General features: G+C 37.4%; 1 protein-coding gene across 5 annotated transcripts in view; it reads right to left on the bottom strand.

Annotated features, from left to right (window-relative positions):
- Nucleotides 1-18,786, bottom strand: part of CARMIL1 (capping protein regulator and myosin 1 linker 1) — a 413,672-nt gene that overhangs the window by 69,944 nt on the left and 324,942 nt on the right. For all 5 annotated transcript variants that reach the window (XM_043975746.1, XM_043975748.1, XM_043975747.1 and 2 more), the window contains 3 exons: nucleotides 16,597-16,695; nucleotides 9,203-9,331; nucleotides 8,157-8,288 (listed from right to left, as the gene is read on the bottom strand). In XM_043975746.1, the coding sequence (XP_043831681.1) occupies nucleotides 8,157-8,288; nucleotides 9,203-9,331; nucleotides 16,597-16,695 (360 nt within the window). The remainder of the gene's footprint in view (nucleotides 1-8,156; nucleotides 8,289-9,202; nucleotides 9,332-16,596; nucleotides 16,696-18,786) is intronic.

Here is an 18,786-nt window from a genome sequence, read left to right as displayed (position 1 = left end):
GAATGAATGAATCCAATGGCCTTTTCTATTCCTGATTTTTTTTTGCAGTCTTTAACACTTTTGATCATGCTTTTCTTCTTGATGCTTCTAGGTTTTTAGGACACCATTCTCTCCTGGTTTTCCTCCTTCCTATCTGAATGCTCTTTCCCTATCTCCTTGGTGGCTCCTCATTCAGATAATGCATCTCTACTATGTAATTGTCCCACAGGGCTCTTTCCTGGCCCCTCTTCACTTCTTCTATGCTGCTTCACCTGGTGATCTCATCAACTCTCATTGACTTAATTAATGCGATAATTTTCATATCTACCTATCCCAGCACCATAACCTCTAGGTTGAGCTTCATCTTGCATCTCCAACTGCTTTTCACACATCACAACCTGAATGTGCAGTAGACATCATAAACTCAACATGTCCAAAATCAAATGCAATATCTTTTCCCCTAACCACACCCTACCCTACCCCATTCCCTATTACTGTAGAGGGCAACACAAAATCCTCCCAGTCCCCCAGGCTCACAATGGAAGAATCATCCTCAACTCTTCACTATCTCTTGCCCTCCATAATCTAATTTGTTGCCAATGTCTGTCGATTTTACCTTTGTAATATTTCTCACATTTGCCTCCTGACTCCAAGCTTAGCAAGAAGGCTTGCCTAAGACTCTTGCCATCTCTGAGATGCTAATGCAAGTCACTTAACCTCGGCCTCAATTTCCTCATCTGTAAAATGTGAATAATAACAGAAACAATTTTACAGGGTTTTTGTGGGGATCAAATGAGTTAACATATATAATGTGCTTTGCAAAACTGAAAAGGCTGCTTAAGTGTTGGTTGTTATTATCCTAAGTCAAATCTATTTCCAATTCAATTCAGTTAAATAACCATCTATAAAAAAACCTGCAATATGCAAGGCACTGTGTTACCAGAGGTGCTAAGGGCACAAAGAATGGAATTTGTATTCAAAGTCTGATAATTAGATTTATTTTGTCTGGATTGAATTGTCACTAGTAGATGTTATAAACTATGCATGGCCCGACCAGAAAAGCTCCTGAGAATTGTGTAGTACTTAGTAATGAAAATGGTTTCATATCTTAACTCTAACATTTGCCACCATACAGTCCAACATATTTGGAGAAAGTCAATGACTTTTACCTTATCCACTTAAAAAAACACACACATACAAACTGCACACTCAAGTGCTCTGGAACCCTTTCTTAATGTAAAGTGAAGGAGCATTTGCATTAGAAAATGTGTGATGTGAGAAGCAACTTGATTAGTGAAGTCTCTCAGCTCTACTGAGTTAACACTTGCCTTTCTGCTTCCCAAGTCCCCAAAGTCTCTTTTTCAAGAGAATTTGAAATTCACCAGACAAATTTTTTTCATGTTAAACAACAAATGGGATCAGAAATTTGATTTTAAAACGAACTCTAAAACTCAAGTATCCAGAAGGGAAAAATGAAATTTTCCTCATGTTTAAACATTCAGGTTATAATTATCTCTAGTGATTGCAAGGGTCAATGTTAGTAAGAAGGGAAATATAATAGAAAAGAAAAATGTCAAAAGCACAAGATGAATCACCTTAGTCCTGCAATGCTTGAAGGACAGAAGAAAAAATACCTACCCTAAAGCAGGAATTTTTCCTTACAATCACTGCCATCTTTCTCCTACTGGAAAACGATGATCAAAAACCCAAGGTTTACCTGACAGCTATTTCATGCTCTTTCCTTAACAAGAAATTTTGACATATTATTTAAAGAAGTGTTATTTGAAACTTGCCCCTGACCAATACCCTAACTTCACTATTACTGGTCACAAACTAATTTTTTTTTTTTGCAGGGCAATAGGGGTTAAGTGACTTGCCCAGGGTCACACAGCTAGTAAGTGTCAAGTGTCTGAGGTCGGATTTGAACTCAGGTCCTCCTGAATCCAGGTTCAGTGCTTTATCCACTGCGCCACCTAGCTGCCCCTGGTCACAAACTTCTTAATCAGAAAAATCTGATACTTCAAATGAAAAAATGGAGAAAATTTTAGATGACTAGATCACAGACCTATAAAAGTAATTGCAGTCATTACATCTTTATTCAGAATTTAAAACTAAAGTGGATCTAGGAGATCATCTAGTCAAACCTCCCATTTTACAGATGGGGAAACTGAGGACCAAAGAAGTTAAAGATTACAACAATAATAATTAGCAAAGTCAGAATTTGAATGTTTTACACATATCTTTGTCCATTGGCCACTTACCTAAGCTGTTTTTTTTTTCTTTTTTCTTTTTTTTTTTTTTTAGTGAGGCAATTGGGGTTAAGTGACTTGCCCAGGGTCACACAGCTAGTAAGTGTTAAGTGTCTGAGGCCGGATTTGAACTCAGGTTCTCCTGAATCCAGGACTGGTGCTCTATCCACTGCGCCATCTAGCTGCCCCCCTAAGCTGTTTTTAAAAGAAGAATTACAAACTATTAAAAACTAAATAAGTGAATGCTCCAAATTATTAAGAATAAAAGAAATAGGGGGCAGAAGGTGGTGCAGTAGATAGAGCACCAGTCCTGGATTCAGGAGAACCTGAGTTCAAATCTGGCCTCAGACACTTGACACTTACTAGTTGTGTGACCCTGGGCAAGTCACTTAACCCACATTACTCCGCCAAAAAACAAAACAAACAAAAAACAACAACCCACAAACAAATAAAAAATCCTAAACAAACAAAAAAGAATAAGAGAAATACAAATAAAAATAAGCCTGAGATTTCACTTCACACCCAGAAAATTAGCAAGGATGACAAAAGACAGGAATAATAAATGTTAGAGGAATTTTGGAAAGAGGACCAAACTAATTATTGGTGGACCAGTGAACTGGTTCAACCATTCTGAAAAATAATTTGGAAGTATGCCAATAAAATAAAGCATGACTTATGGGTCACAAGGTGAGGAGAACAAATAAAAAGTGTTTGGTGACATTTCATTCAATGTCAAACAAGTCAATAGCAGAAGTAATTTTGAAATAATTACTGTAGATTCATCTTTTCATTCTTGTCTGCATTTACATGTTTCTGTGCTTGTACCTTTTCAAATCTGAATGCTACTTATTTAAGGCCTCCCCCTATCTTATATTCCACACCTCTACATGATTTGTATACATAGTTACCTGAAATCAAGGGATAGAAATGATAGCTTTTATCCCCATGATTGGGAACCACCAAGAGAAGTATGGAAGGAGAATAAATTAAAGTAGGTTAAAAATAATTTACAATAGCCAGGAAAGTTTACCATTTCCTTGTAACTCCTTAAGGTCTTTATGACAGTCCCATTTCTTACTAGGTGTTTAACTCTAAGCAAGTCACTTAATCCCAATTGTCTTAAAACAAAACAAAACAAAACAAAACAAAAAAACCCCACACCATCCAGGGCCATCTCCAGTTGTCCTGATATATATCTTTCCACTGAACTCAGATGTCTTTGGAGGAGTGAGGCTGGTGACTTTGTACAGCCTTCCCTCACTTAAATCCAAACCAGAACAAGCCACGACATCACCCTAATGTCAAGGACCTCTTCAAGAATGAAGGGCAAGGGGCAGCTCAGTGACACAGTGGATAGAGCACCGGCCCTGGATTCAGGAGGACCTGAGTTCAAATCTGGACTCAGACACTTAACACTTACTAGCTGTGTGACCCCAGGCAAGTCACTTAACCCCAATTGCCCCTCCCCAAAAAAAGAATGAAGGACAAGGGGCAGCTATATGAAAGGGGTTAATAGAAAAACCTAAGACCGAAGCTCTAATTCAGATATTAGCTCTAAAAGGGAGTTAGATCCCAGTTAATGGATAACTTATGCTAGGTTATCGTACCCACAGTGATCAGTACCCATAATGGGACCATAAAGGGTCAGATCATAGAACAATAAAGGAAATGACATGGGTATAGAAATTCTAATGAAAAATGGAGATGTTTTGAAACTAGCCATGGGAAACAGAAAGAGACATGTGCAGAAAAGGCCAAATTTGTCCCCAAATTCACCTTATGACATGTAAACCCCAAAACCACACCTCCACAGAAAAAAGGTACCCACCTCAGGGGGTGGCTTAGGACCCCAGGAACTCCAAATTAGGATAAGCCCTCCCCTGTACCTCCCAAAGGTGGAGAATATTATAATGAGTAGGACAGGCCCTCCCTTGTACCTCCCCAAGGTAGAAATTATTATAATGAGACTGATAAATCAATTTATCTATACTATAAATATAACTGTCTTTTTTTTCCTTATTTGAGAGATACCTTTCCACTATTCCAGTTCTCTCCCTGTGGTCACTTACAGTATGGCAATAAAACTTGGGAAACTGAGTCACTGAGTCTTGTAATTCTTTTGGGATGACTCGCGATCAATTTGACCCCAAATTCCATCCCACATCAGAAAGTATATTTCAGGTGTTCAGGATGGCCCGTGGAAAGGCAGAGAGAGAGACTATTATGTTTTGATAACTCCTCTTTTGCCTTACATTGACTAAATGTTATGTTATTATCCTAATTTTTATTGTCTTGGTTTGTAAATGTTTCATAAAGGCTTTGTTTTGTTTGGGGTAAATGGGTGTTCAGGAGCTCAGAGTTGTTAACTGTAGACAACATCCAACACGATCCAGAGCCTGAGTTTAGCAGCCTGATGTTTCCCAGCTCTCCTCAGCACTCCTCACCCCACTATGCCCCACCCCAGTTTGGGTGAGTGAGGCACCCCAGAGAGAGAGAGAGAAGCAAACTAGGTGGCCCATGCCTGCTGTACCTGTCCTACATTACTAATTATTCCACAAGATACTTTACAGTCCAGTCAAACTGACCTTCATACTGGGAATCAGCACCATACAGTGGAGAGAGCACTGAAATTGGAGGCATAGCATATGAGGTCAAACCCTATCTCTGTTGCCTATCATTTTTATGATACTGGGCAAGTCACTTAAACTCTCAGGGCCTCAGTTTCCTCATTTATAAAATGTGGAAGTTGGAATAGATGGTCTGAGATCCCAAACCGGTTTTAAATTTATGATCCTGTCATGTTCATACAGGACACCCCCATCTCCTGTCTTGAGCTATCCTCCATGCCTACAGAATGCTCCCTTCTCACCTCAACCTCTTAAAAATTCCTAGTTTCCTTCAAAACTCAGTTCAAGAATTACTTTCTACATGAAACCTTTCCTGATCCCTTAACTGACAGTGCCTTCTATCCCCACAATAAATAGCATGTCTTTTTTAGTTTTTCTCTCTCTTTCCCCTATCTCCCTCTATCCCTCTCACACTTTTCCCCTTCCTCTCTTCCTCCCTCTGTCTTCTCTCCCCCCTTCTTCCCTCCATCCTCCACTCTCTTCTCCATTCTTTTTCTTTTTCCCCCTGGGTAATTTAATTATATTGATAGGACTGCTATTTGGCTGTCTCTCTCAGACCAAAGACCCTCTAATGGGGGTGGGACCACAATTTATATACCCTTTTAACTGTAGGAGGTCCAATGCATAGCAATCAAATCTAATTGGTTGAAATAATTTGGAGGCGTATTATATTAAAATGAAGTTTGCCAATAGGTGACTCAGGTTACTCAACTCTTGGTGAAGATGACATCAGAGAAAAAAATGTTAAGACCCCCACCCAAACTGAAAAGAGCACAATTGTTTCCACCTAGGTGTGGTTCTCATCATTAAAGTTCTTCAGCTATCTAGACAAACTGATCTGTCTCCACCCTACTTCTTTGTAAGCTTGGGTCAGGTTTGACCCAGAAGAATCTTAGTTTCAAGGAGAATTTGCCTTTAGAGTGAGGGCTGGGGGTAGGGGGAGAAAGGACTAAGAAAGAAGGGGATAGCACTGGCTCCCCCAAGATATCGATTATTAATAATTATTTCTCACATAGTCTAATGGGGGAAGACAACAAACACATGAAAGGAAACTGGAAGGGGTAGTGGGAAAGAGATGAAAGTAACCATCTGGGGCAGCTAGGTGGTACAGTGGATAGAGCACTGGTCCTGGATTCAGGAGGACCTGAGTTCAAATCCTACCTCAGACACTTGACACTTACTAGCTGTGTGACCTTGGGCAAGTCACTTAACCCTCATTGCCATGCAAAAACCAAAAAACAACAACAATACACACACAAATGAAAGTAACCATCTTTGGGGCATGGCAGAGAATGTCTGGGAAAGTCAGTAGTGCAGGATGGAGAGGAATGAAGGCATGGCTGGCCTGGGTGCCCTCCATAAAATGGAAACGACCAGGCAATTAGAGGAAGAGGCTGCAGGGGTAGCTGATACTTTCAATTCGTGTAGTCCAGTGTCTCCTCTCTATTCTTCTCGTCCTCCCTCCTCCCTCACATATTTATATATCATGTTGTCTCCCCTGACAGAAACTAAGCTCCTTGAGGGTAGGGATGATTTCTCTCTTGTCTTTGTATCCCCATTGCTTTATAAAATTCCTGGCCCATAGAAATGTGTGTTGACTGATTAAATATACCCTTCTCATATGAAATAACCCATCTCTTGCAACAATTTTTTTAAAAAAAGCAGTTAAGCAAAACTAACCAAAATTTTAATCATGTCTGAAAGCATTTGCAACATTCCATACCCACAAGCTTCCATTTCTTTGGGAGGTGAGCACATTTTCTTAACTCTTCTCCAGGTTATTTTAATCATAAAGCAATCAGTTGTATTTTATTATTATGAAAGGTATATTCTTTTTTGGGGAAGAGGGGGCAATGAGGGTTAAGTGACTTGCCCAAGGTCACACAGCTAGTAAGTGTCAAGTGTCTGAGGTCAGATTTGGACTCAGATCCTCCTGAATCCCAGGCCAGTGCTTTATCCACTGCACCACCTAGCTGCCCCCCAAAAGGTATATTCTTGAGGTCGTGTTTTATGCTTTTTAAAAACGAACCAGTAATCCAAAGAGAGAATCAAGGTGATAGCTCTTCAATGAAGAGATCTATAGATGTCTTCAATTAAGAATTAGGTATCAGGAGAGGTAACAGTCTCGTTACTAATTCTCTGCCTCTGCCCAGAAAACATTTAAAACTATATTCATTTTTTTAGGGGCAGCTAAATGGCACAGTGGATAGAGCACCAGCCCTGGAGTCAGGAGGACCTGAGTTCAAATCTGGCCTCAGACACTTGACACTTACTGGCTGTGTGACCTTGGGCGAGTCACTTGACCCCAATTGCCTCACTGAAAACAAAACAAAAACAAAAAAACCCCAAACTATATTTATTTTTTAAAAGCACATTTGAAAATGACATACAAGAATCTTCCTCTATTATATGTAAAGAGGACAGGGGCTTTAACTCCTATAAAATCTACATTTTCTCCCTCATTAACCTTTTTAATTTACTAAAGGAAAAAAAAAGCAATTAGAATATTGGACTATTAGTCTTGTTTTGCCCTAAATCTTCACATGTAGGAGCAATTTGGTTCTTCATGCTAAATGTTTTTAGAATTCCAGACAGGTGCATAGAAGGAATACTTAAACTGGGGAACTAGGGAAAGAAAGAGCTTTCTAGATTCAGAATTCCTCAAGAGCTCCTTGTGCTAAGCCATTGGGATACTATTATGCTCAAAAGCAGGGAGGTATACAAGTCTTCTAGGTTGCAGGAAAAGTTGACCAGCATTCAAAAAGGTTGAATGTAATGACCTTTCTGTAAGGACCTTTAGAGAATAGGAAAGGAAGCATCAAACAGACAGCTACCATTATAACTAAATAAGTGTACTGTGATGGGAAGAAGGCACTATTTAGTCTCAAAGAACTTGGTTTCCAATTGTAACTCGGTACTTCGACCTGCCCTGTGTAACCTCGTGAAAGTCACTTAATACTATCTCTGGACTTAAGTTTCCTTATTTGTGAAATGAAGTGTTTCAATAAACTACATTCTAAAAAGAACTGGCAGATGTGACCACTAAACCCCTACTGATAATCTTTTAAAGAGTGGGAAGAATTGGAAGGGTACTAACAGACAGGAAAAGAGCAAATGATGAACCGATTTTCAATAAAGAGAAGCGGGTAGAGAATGCAGCCAAACACATAATGGGCTTCATTGTGATTCTTTAAAAATTTCTAGAACATATAAAATATTTTATAAAAATCAATTTTTCCTGTTAATATTGTTATTCTTACTATAGCTATTGTTAAGATGAAAAAAAATAAGTAAGCTTAACCTTTAGTTGTTCATCCACAACCCTTGTAACTTCTCCAGCCATTGATTCTAATGTTTCCTCAATTGAACTGGATGACAAGCCATTGGCTCCTACCCATGATGCACCACCAACATGGTATAGATTTGGTAGCAACTGAAAAACAAAGGAAAATATCTATTTAGTAGTCAAACAAAATAAATCAATATCAAACCCACTGTGTAATAAACCTAAAATCACAACTTTATCAACCACATGGTTTATAAGGCAGAAAAACAATTCAACATTTTAGGACAATCGTATGAAGGACAGTCTTTTTTTTTTTCATGGGGGAGGGGGAGTTTTCTTTTAAAATTTTTTTATTATAGAGGTCTAGATCATAGTTCTAGTTTTAGCTCTGTCCCTAACTTCATATGGAACTTCTCTGATCATCAGTTCCCTCATTTAATAAATAAGAGGGGTTACTATATTACATGGTTACTAAAGGTTCCTTCTGGCCCTAAAATTTTATTATGTTGTTAATTCTCAGAAGAATAATTTTCCATAAATCTTTGGTACAAACTAGAGTTTACTCTTTTTTTTTTTTTTTTAGTGAGGCAATTGGGGTTAAGTGACTTGCCCAGGGTCACACAGCTAGTAAGTGTTAAGTGTCTGAGGCCGGATTTGAACTCAGGTCCTCCTGACTCCAGGGCCAGTGCTCTATCCACTGCGCCACCTAGCTGCCCCTAGAGTTTACTCTTAATTAATAAAGGACTATAGTTCATATAAACCCTCTGGATTTTCCTCTTCCACCTCCATTTCATACTCATTAGTCATGAGAATCCAGTAGAAATCAAACAGGTCAATTGTGATTATTATTAGTGACTGATAAAAGTCTTCAGGAAAGATGACTGAAATCTGTTGCTAAACTGAAATTTGGAGACTATGGATAGATTTCAGTTATTCATGTAAAAAGAGAACCAATTTATTATCATCACAAAAAATTGGATATACTTCATAAAGGCTCTTTATATCATGAGTGTGTACTTGTTTAAATGTAAGAATTTAATATGGCTTGGAGTGAACCTTACCGTTTTGGAGTTCTTTGCATCACGCATAAGCCTTTCTGCTGATTTTAGGTCTTCCTGGATGGCATCTCCACCACAGTTACGTAAAGAGTTGAGATGATCTTGTACTTTTACACATATTCTGTCAATCATCTAATTTATACCAAGGAGGGGGAAATGATAGCATACACCAGAGTTAGGAAAAGCAATATGAAGACACAACAAATAAACAAAACACCACAGAATGAAAAATCAACTAATTAGAAGGATAAGTGAACAGGTATCAAACTTATTTCCTAGTTAACAAAAACATCCCAGTGTTTGTTTTAATTCTTTTTTTTGGGGGGGGGGCAGGGCAATGAGGGTTAAGTGACTTGCCCAGGGTCACACAGCTAGTAAGTGTCAAGTGTCTGAGGCTGAATTTGAACTCAGGTCCTCCTGAATCCAGGGCCGGTGTGGTGTTTTAATTCTTAAAAACATAGGCTGGGGCAGTTAGATGACGCAGTGGATAAAGCACCAGCCCTGGATTCAGGAGGACCTGAGTTCAAATCCAGTCTCAGACACTTGATATTTACTAGCTGTGTGACCTTGGGCAAGTCACTTAACCCTCACTGCCCCACCAAGAAAAACCTAAAAAAAACATAGGCCACCCCCCACCTCTTGTCATGTTCTGGCCTTGGTAAGGATGGTATAACAAATGCAATCATTCAAGAACTTGCAACTCCTCAGAGTCACCATTTGGGAACATCATTTCCTATTGTAGAACCAAGAAGTGCAGGAAAAGATGTGGGAAGAAATCTGGGTGAATGTATCCTGACCCTGAGAATTTGTTTTTGGACTATATAACATATAACATCAGATTCTGTCTGTGAGCTACCACTTGCCTTTCCAATCCATCACTAATAATTTCTAAAATAATCTTCCTAAAACATGACTATTGACTCCTCTTAAGAGCTCTCACTGGCTCCCTATGACTTCTAGGGTAAAATATCACCTCCTTGGCTGGCATTTAAAGCCCTTAACAATGGTGCTCCAGTCTACCTTTTCAGGCTTTACTATCCCTCACAGTCTCTATATTGGATCCAAAATGGTCAACAGGTGATTCGCTGAACTCAAAAAATCTCTCTCAGCCTTCTCTGTGCCTCTGTCCAGACTACACCTATTCCTGGAATGGACTCCCTTGACACCTTTACTTCTCAAACACTTGACTTCCTTCATTGCTCAGCTTGTGTGCCTCCTCTCATTGGAAGTCTTTCCTAAGTCCCTTAGTATTTAGTACTCTCTCCCACCTTAAATAATCAGGGATATACATGGATATGTTTACATGTTGGGTCCCTACCCTGCCAGTCTCCCTGTAGAATTAGGACTCTTTACAGTAGCCTCAGTGCATAGAACAGCATTCTGCACATATTTCACATTTAATAAGTGCTCAAAAAGATTAGAATGGATTAAGCTGGATAAAGGGGAAGAAATGCTAGGTTAATAGAAGATTCTATTTAGTATTCAGTTTTAGCATATTAAGATAATAACATACCTAAAATTATTTCTTTTCCCTGCTGTAATATATCCTTCCTGCCAAATTAACTATAACTGGAGTACTTCCAGGATATTCTAGGATTTTATTCATATTTAAAACTCAATGAAAAAAACCCACAGATTGTTAGAGCTGGCAAGGACCAACAACAACAACAAAAAAAGATAAAATGTCTTCTTTTCTATATCTGTATTTATTTAGGGATCAAAAGTACCCTATTGTGTTTCCAAAGTTCCTATTCTATTTTGCAACAGTACACTAGGTAGGCCATTCTTGTTTCTTTTTATGTAAAAGCACTCAAGATTAGTTTTAAGATTTGTATCTTATCCAATAATTCAGTTATATATTTGTGAAGAAAAAAAATATATATATATACATATATTTTAGTGAGGCAATTGGGGTTAAGTGACTTGCCCAGGGTCACACAGCTAGTAAGTGTTAAGTGTCTGAGGCCGGATTTGAACTCAGGTACTCCTGACTCCAGGGCCGGTGCTCTAGCCACTGTGACACCTAACTGCCCGAAGCAAATATTTATAAGCCAGTGAGAGTCCATACACTGAATTTCATGTTTGTTGTATTCATTTGGAAGGCATTTACAACAGGCAGGAGTTGTTCAGGGAACAATGGTAAAGTGCCCTACTTTTCTCTTCCATCCTGAGGATGGAGATCAAGCAGGAGATATTTGCAATATGATTGTATGGTGCCCACTTGCTCCCCTCCCACTCCCACTGGAGGCTAGAGACCAGAAAGGAGACTCATGGAGATCAGGCTTTGGTATCTGTGTTAAATTTTGAAGTTATTTAAAGAGGTGGAAGTTAGGAAGGAGGGAATTATAGACTGTGAAAAGATAGAGAGACAGGAGATAGAATATTTTGTAGAGGAAACAAAAAATTGGGCAATTTGGAAGAACGTACATTGTGTGAGGGTCATACAACTAGTAACTGTCAAGTGTTTGAGGTCATATTTGAACTCAGGTCCTCCTGAATCCAGGGCCGGTGCTCTATCCACTGTGCCACCTAGCTGCCCCTTATGGACTATTTAGTTTGTTCTCCTACCCACTGAACTTCAAATTCTGATTGTTATAAAATCCTGATTCTAAATAAATTTCATCAATAACTTCTTTTTTACAGCAGTTTTTGTCAAATAGTGAGAACTTATCCACTAATCTGGAGTCTTTGTGTTTTTGGAATACTAGGGTATTAGATACATATGATTCTGTTTTGCTGTGTACCTAATTTGTTCACAGATTCATCTTGCTTTTAGCTATAATAAATTGTTTTCATAATTAATACTTTGTAGTATAATGTGGGATCTGGCATCATGAGGCCCCTTTCATTTCCATTTCTTTTCATTATTGCTCTTGAGATTCTTGACCTCCTTAAAATAATAGCTAACATTTATATAGCATTTATTCTCTGCCAGGTGCTGAACTAAACTTTATAATTATGAATTTTATTATCATTTTTTCTAGTTCTCAAAGAAATCCTTTGTATGGAACTAAATAACTAAATTATGTTAGGTAATATTGTCATTTGTATTATATTGTCCTAAACATGAATAATTTGTGTGTTTTCCAATTATTTGTTTATATTCTGCAAACAGTTGTTTGTAGTTGTATATATATATAGTTCTTGTTTGTATCCTGGAGAAGAGACTTAAGTATGGTAAACATTTGGTAGTTAATTTTAAGTGGCACATCTCTTTCAATCTCTTTCTGTTTGTGATTTATTGTGATATAAGAATGCTGATAATTTGTGTTTTTATTTTATGACCTGAAAATTTGCTAGTTATTCTTTCAATTAAGTTTTTAGTTAAATCTTTAGGGTTATTTCAATATATCATTATATCATTTGCAAAAGGTGATCATTTTATTTCTTCTTTACCTATGATGATTTCCTCAAAATTTTTTTCTTATATCTATAGTTATGGTTTCTAGTACTTTGTCAAAAAATAAGTGATGACAAACATCCTTGTTTCACTCTTGAATTAACTGGAAAAGACTCTGGTGTAAGTCCTTTATCTGGCAGCTCTTGGTTTTAGATGTATACTAGTTGCTATTTTCTTGATCCACATTATTTTTTGAAATTTTCATTTTCAGTTCCAAATTGTCTCCTTTTCTCCACTTTCCCTCCTCCTCTCCTTACCAACTGAGATGGCAAGAAATACAATGCCCATTATATAAAGTCATGCAAAACATTTTTGTCAGTTTAATGAAAAGTCCACACCTTATACAAAGATAAACTACAAAAGGGCGTATGACCTAGATAAAAAAGGTCTCATCTTAAACTAGAGAAATATGGAAAAAGTTATAGATCATATCTATGCACAGTAGAAAAATTCATGATCAAAGATACTTGTCAAAGAAGATAAAATGGATAATTTTGATTATCATAAAATTAAAAACTCTTTTTGTGCAAATTAATCTAATAAAGATAAGATTAAATGGGAAATGGAGAAAAAATTGCAATAAGGTTCTCTGATAAAGGTCTCATTTCCAAGATATGTAAAGAATCAATTGAAATGTGTAAGAAAAAGAGCCATTTCCTAAATGATGTGGTCTAAAGATATGAACATACCTCAAGGAAAGAAACCAAGGATATTTACAGCTACATTAAAAAAAAAATGCTCTAAATCACTTTTAATTATAGAAATACAAAATAAAGCAAGTCTAACATCACATTTCACACATCTATCAAAGTTTCAAAGATGACAAAAAAGGAAAATGAGAAATATTGGAGGGGTCATTGGAAAGCAGGAACATTGATGAATTGCTGGTGGACCAGTGACTAGGTATGATTGTTCTGTAAAGATATTTGGAATTATATATAGATACTAAACAGTACATGCCTTTTGACCCAGCAATACACTAATAGGTTTATACCCAAAAGATATCAAAGAAAGAGAAAAAGGTCTTTAATGTACAGAAATATTCATAGCAGGTCTTTCTGGGATGACAAAAAAATGGAAATTAGGAGGAAGTTCATCAAATGAGAAATGAATGAATAAATTATAGTATATAAGTTACAAAGTACTATTGTGCTGTTAAAAATGAGGAAATGGATGATTTCAGAAAGATATGGAAAGACTTATGAACTATTACAGAATGAAGTAAGCAGAACTAGAACAATTTATAGTATAAAATCAAAATTATTTAAAGGAATAATCCTGAAGACTTTTATAAACAGAGGAAGAATGAAACCAGCAGAACCAGGAGAATATTTTATACAATAACAACAACAGTATAAAAATCAAATAATTTTGAAAGTTGCAATAATTATGATTAATAAAGTTACCATTCATGATTCCAGAGGACCAATGATGAAACATACATCTTATCTATCATAAAAAGGTAAACAATTTAGAATTCTCTTTGTGTGTATTTGTATACAATCACTGAGGGAATTTTTTTTGTGTAACAATGAATATTTGTTTTAATAATTTTTTCTTTATTTTTTTCCTCTCGAATATGGTAGGATGTAAGAGGGAGAGAAAATAACTCTGTTAATTTACTAAAAATATGTAAATGGGGCAGCTAGGTGGCACAGTGGATAGAACACCGGCCCTGGAGTCAGGAGTACCTAAGTTCAAATCCAGCCTCAGACACTTGACATTTACTAGCTGTGTGACCCTGGGCAAGTCACTTAACCCCAATTGCCTCACTAAAAAAAAAATAATAATAAAAAAATATGTAAATGTCACATGTACTTTCAGATAAGGTCACTAGATTAAATGTTTTATATAACTTTTTACTGGAAACTATTCATGAAGTGGGAGTGATCGGTAAATGCTTTTAAAGTTAAAAAAAAACTCATCAAAAACCTTTTTTTTTTTGGATGGGGCAATGAGTGTTAAGTGACTTGCCCAAGGTCACACAGCTACTAAGTGTCAAGTGTCTGAGGCCAGATTTGAAGTCAGGTTTTCCTGACTCCAGGGCTGGTGCTTTATCCACTTTGCCACCTAGCTGCCCCAAAAACCTCTTTAAAAAAAAAAAAAAGATTTCTTATTGGTTGATGTGGGAGGACATGTAGATTTTTCATTGTAAAGCACTGGGTCTGAAGTCAGAGGACTCAGGTTAAAAAATCTACTCTGATGTTTACTGCTGTGTGATGTTGGAGGAGTTATTGAATGCCCCTGGACCTCAGTTTCTTGATCTAAAAAAAAAAAAAAAGGAGGTTGAACAAGATGTCCTCTGAGGTCTTTTTCAGCTTTAGATTTGTGAGTTTGTGATTTTCTGCTAAATTTGCATGGATAAGTCAAGTCAATAAGCATTTATTAAGTATTTACCATGTGCCAGACTAATAGGGCCAAACAATAAGGATACTAGGTGGCTGAGTGGACAAAGCACTGGGAGTGGAATCAGGAAGGTTATTCTTGTTGTGCAGCTATTTCAGATTTTGTGATCCCATTTGGGGTTTTCTTGGCAAGGATACTGGAATGATTTGTCAGTTCCTTCTCTAGCTCATGTTACAGATGAGGAAACTGAGACAAATAGGGTTAAGTGACTTGCTCAAGATCACAGAACTAGTATGTGACCAGATTTGAACACAGGTCTTCCTTACTTCAGACCTGGCTCTCTATCTACTCTACCACCTAGCTGTGCACCTGAGTTCAAATCCAGTCTCAGATACTTACTAGCTGTGTAACTGACCACAGGCAAGCTACTTAAGTCCCTATTGTCTTAATCCACTGGAGAAGGAAATGGCAAACCACTCCAGAATCTTTGTCAAGAAAACCCCATGGTCCACAAAGTCACAAAGAGTCAGATACAACTGAACAACAACAATAGTGTGTGCCCAACATGGTGCTCAATACTAAGGATACAAGGGAAGGTAAGTAAGTCCTCAAAGAACCTACAATCTAATAGGAGAGATAATAGGTAAACAACTATGTTCAAGCAAGATACATACAGGATAAAATGGAAATAATGTCAGAGAGAAAGCATTAGCATTGAGGGCAATCAGAAAGGTAGTACTATAGCTAAGACTTTAAGGAAGACAGGAGTTGGAGAGGAGGAATAAGAACAATCCAGGAATGAATTACAGCCAGTACAAATGTGCAGTGTCTAAAGATGAAATATATTGTGTGAGAAAGGCAAAGAGGCTAGTGTCATTGAATCCTAGACTACAAGAAGGAGAGGCAAGTATACAAAGACAGGAAAAGCAGGAAAGAGCCAGGTTATTTAAAGTTTTCAAATCCAAACATAAGATTTTCTATTGGAGCCTGGAGGTAATAGGGAGTTGCTAGTGTTTACTGAATGGGGTGGGGTGGAACTTGGGCATGATATGGTCACACCTCTGTGTTAGGAAGACCTCTTTGATAGCTGAGTGGAGGATGGATTGGAGCAGCCAGAAATTTGAGGCAGAGAGAACAACCTTCAGTTTATTGAAATAGTCTAAGCATGATACTGCCACCACCTTCACCAGGGTGATGGCAGGGTCAGAGAAGAGAATAGGGAATAAGTTAGCAGATTTCTGAGAAGTATGGCAGAATAAAGGATGAGTCTGTCTTGAATATGTAAAACAATTTCCTATTTCCTTATATTTATCAAACTTGGTATTTCCGGAGCCCTCAAATTGGACATCAAAATTTAAATTTCATTCTAATAAAAGAATTATTTTTTTTTTGGTCATAAAGGTCAAAAAAAAAAAAAAGAGATGTATGGCAACAGTGTTATCCCCAATCTCTACCTCAACTTTACCTTTAATAATCTATTTATTCTTTGTTGGACTTTCTAAGGGGGAGAGAAGGAGCACCCCACCCTACCTCATTATTCTATAGTAGAAGCAGGGCAAGAAAACCCTTTTATCTGGAATGAAAAGATTAAATAATGCTGAACAGTAAAAACAACACAAGCAGTTCTTAGTCAAGATGAAGGTTCCCATACCTGTTGTGTGGTGCTGGTGACAATGCCCTGTTGTAGTCGGTAGGCCTGCTCCTGAAGATATTTTCTTGTCTCATGATTCCTAAGCAAATAGTTTTCTATCTGAAAGTGAAATAAAAGTAACTGTCAGAAATACCTTTCAGCACAGTGGGGCACTAAACCAAGTCTATGACAGGTCTCTACTGAACTTGAAATATAATCTGCTCATGCCTTGACTCAACAACAACCAAAAAAAGGGTGTGTGTGTGTGTGGGGAGAACCTATTTTAATAATTTATAACTATTTAGTCAAAAACTCAATCCAAGAAGATATGAATTCCTTTTGGTAAGATTTAATGTTTGACAAGTAGAAGCCAATGCTAATTGCTTGTCCAGTTTATGAACCCCATCTAGTGATTCTCATCTCTTCTCTTCATATGCTCACAAACACACATGCACAGCTTCATACATGTTTAACAAAAAAAAATTAAATTTAGAAGTTGAGGACACTCCAAGGTATAATCCAAAGGCAGCACCATCAGCACAGCAGGTAGTAAGCATTTTTTCTAGGGAGAACATGCAAAATCAAAACAATTAATATAATTAGAAGGACAATATAAGAATGATAATAGTAATAATAATAATAGTGACATTTTTATAGAGCTTCAGAGCTTCTAAAAGCACTTAATAACAATCACATCTGAAGCTAATGATAACCCTATGAGGCATCATCATCATCATCATCATCGTCGTCATTATAATAGCATTTTGAAGATAAGACTGAAAGGGCCCTATATCTGGTCACAAATGCTACTAAGAGTCCGAGATGGGATCCGGACTCAGTTCTTCCAGACATCAAGGTCAACGCTCCAACCAGTACATCATAGTACCTCTAGATCCATAAATGCTGGGATGAATTCATAAAAGTTGGGGAAAATCCCAATTTCTCTGCAATAAATCTTAATTTTTTCCCATAGCATTAATGTTATGTTTTCCAGCTGAAATAGCTAATGAGGGAATGTATTTCTGTGAGAAATAAAGGATCTTGGAGTTGTGGAGACATTTGCAGCTTCCCATGATATAAACAAGAAGAGACTTTAATATCAAGTAGATTAAATTCAATCATTCAAAATACTAATCATGTGCTTCCAACAGCCCATTCAAAGAAAATTTTCTCCAGCTGATAATTGAAACTGATTGATACTGATGCATGTTTGGCCAAGTTTTATCTGAGATGAGCAAGTTGCGCCATCTGGGTTTTATATCATTTAACCATTTTAATCTTTCAATTTGCTGCTCCTTCTTAATTTAGAACCTGTAGTAACTGGGAGGCTTTAAGTGTTTTGGTGATTTTCATTTTAGTTTCCCATATGCTAAAATGACTACTTAATATCAATTAGTTGCAATTAAAATGAGGATGATAATTAGCACAGTCCCTGGAAACTTGAAAGGAGGACAAAATGTAGCTTGTCACTAAACAGAAATGAAGAAATCATAAAAATCCCAAGGTCTACAAAAGAAGAAAATTAAACACCATTAAAGTGACATATTAATGCCACAGCATTATATCACATTATGGTTCTCTTAATGCTTCAATGATAAGTCCTATCTTTCCAAGGTCATACTACTAGCAATGGAAAATGTTTGCGCCAGAAAGATCTTCACCCTAAAATATTTTAACACAGGCACAAAGCAGAAAGAGGCTCAGGTCCTTTTCCTGGGTTAGTTGTTCTGCTTCATTTTGCTTCTAAGAATAAGAGTCCAGCCCATTCACTCAGGAGGCTGGGCTTATTGCTGAGATCCTATAACCTTTCCAAAGGCAGCTTCAATCGATGGTCCCTCTACAGATGGAGTGCTGTTGCTTTGTAGACCAAGCAGTGTGGGAAGTGGCATTGACATCACGCACATATATACACAACATTATCAAAAGGATCAGTACGGGAAAGTGTCATGGCAAGCTTCCATGTCAGGCCCTTGAATTATCTTGTGGAACATCAGTGAGAACAGATCCAAGTACCCTAGAGCTTTTGAGAATAGGGACCTTTGTTTTAGGTTCAGGAGCAAACGAAAACGCACAAGACCATAACCTTGATGTATCCTTGAGGGAAGAGGGTGAGTTCTGGGTCGCTTCTCTGCAGTCAGTACTGGACTGTACACTAACTGCTTCACAATTTAAAATAAAGGGTAAAAACGGGCAGAGATATAGGGTTTAGAG

Source organism: Dromiciops gliroides, chromosome 1, assembly GCF_019393635.1.
Source record: "Dromiciops gliroides isolate mDroGli1 chromosome 1, mDroGli1.pri, whole genome shotgun sequence".
Classification (NCBI taxonomy): domain Eukaryota; kingdom Metazoa; phylum Chordata; class Mammalia; order Microbiotheria; family Microbiotheriidae; genus Dromiciops; species Dromiciops gliroides.
Note: the sequence above shows the minus strand (reverse complement) of the source record. Positions and strands in the feature narration are given on the sequence as shown.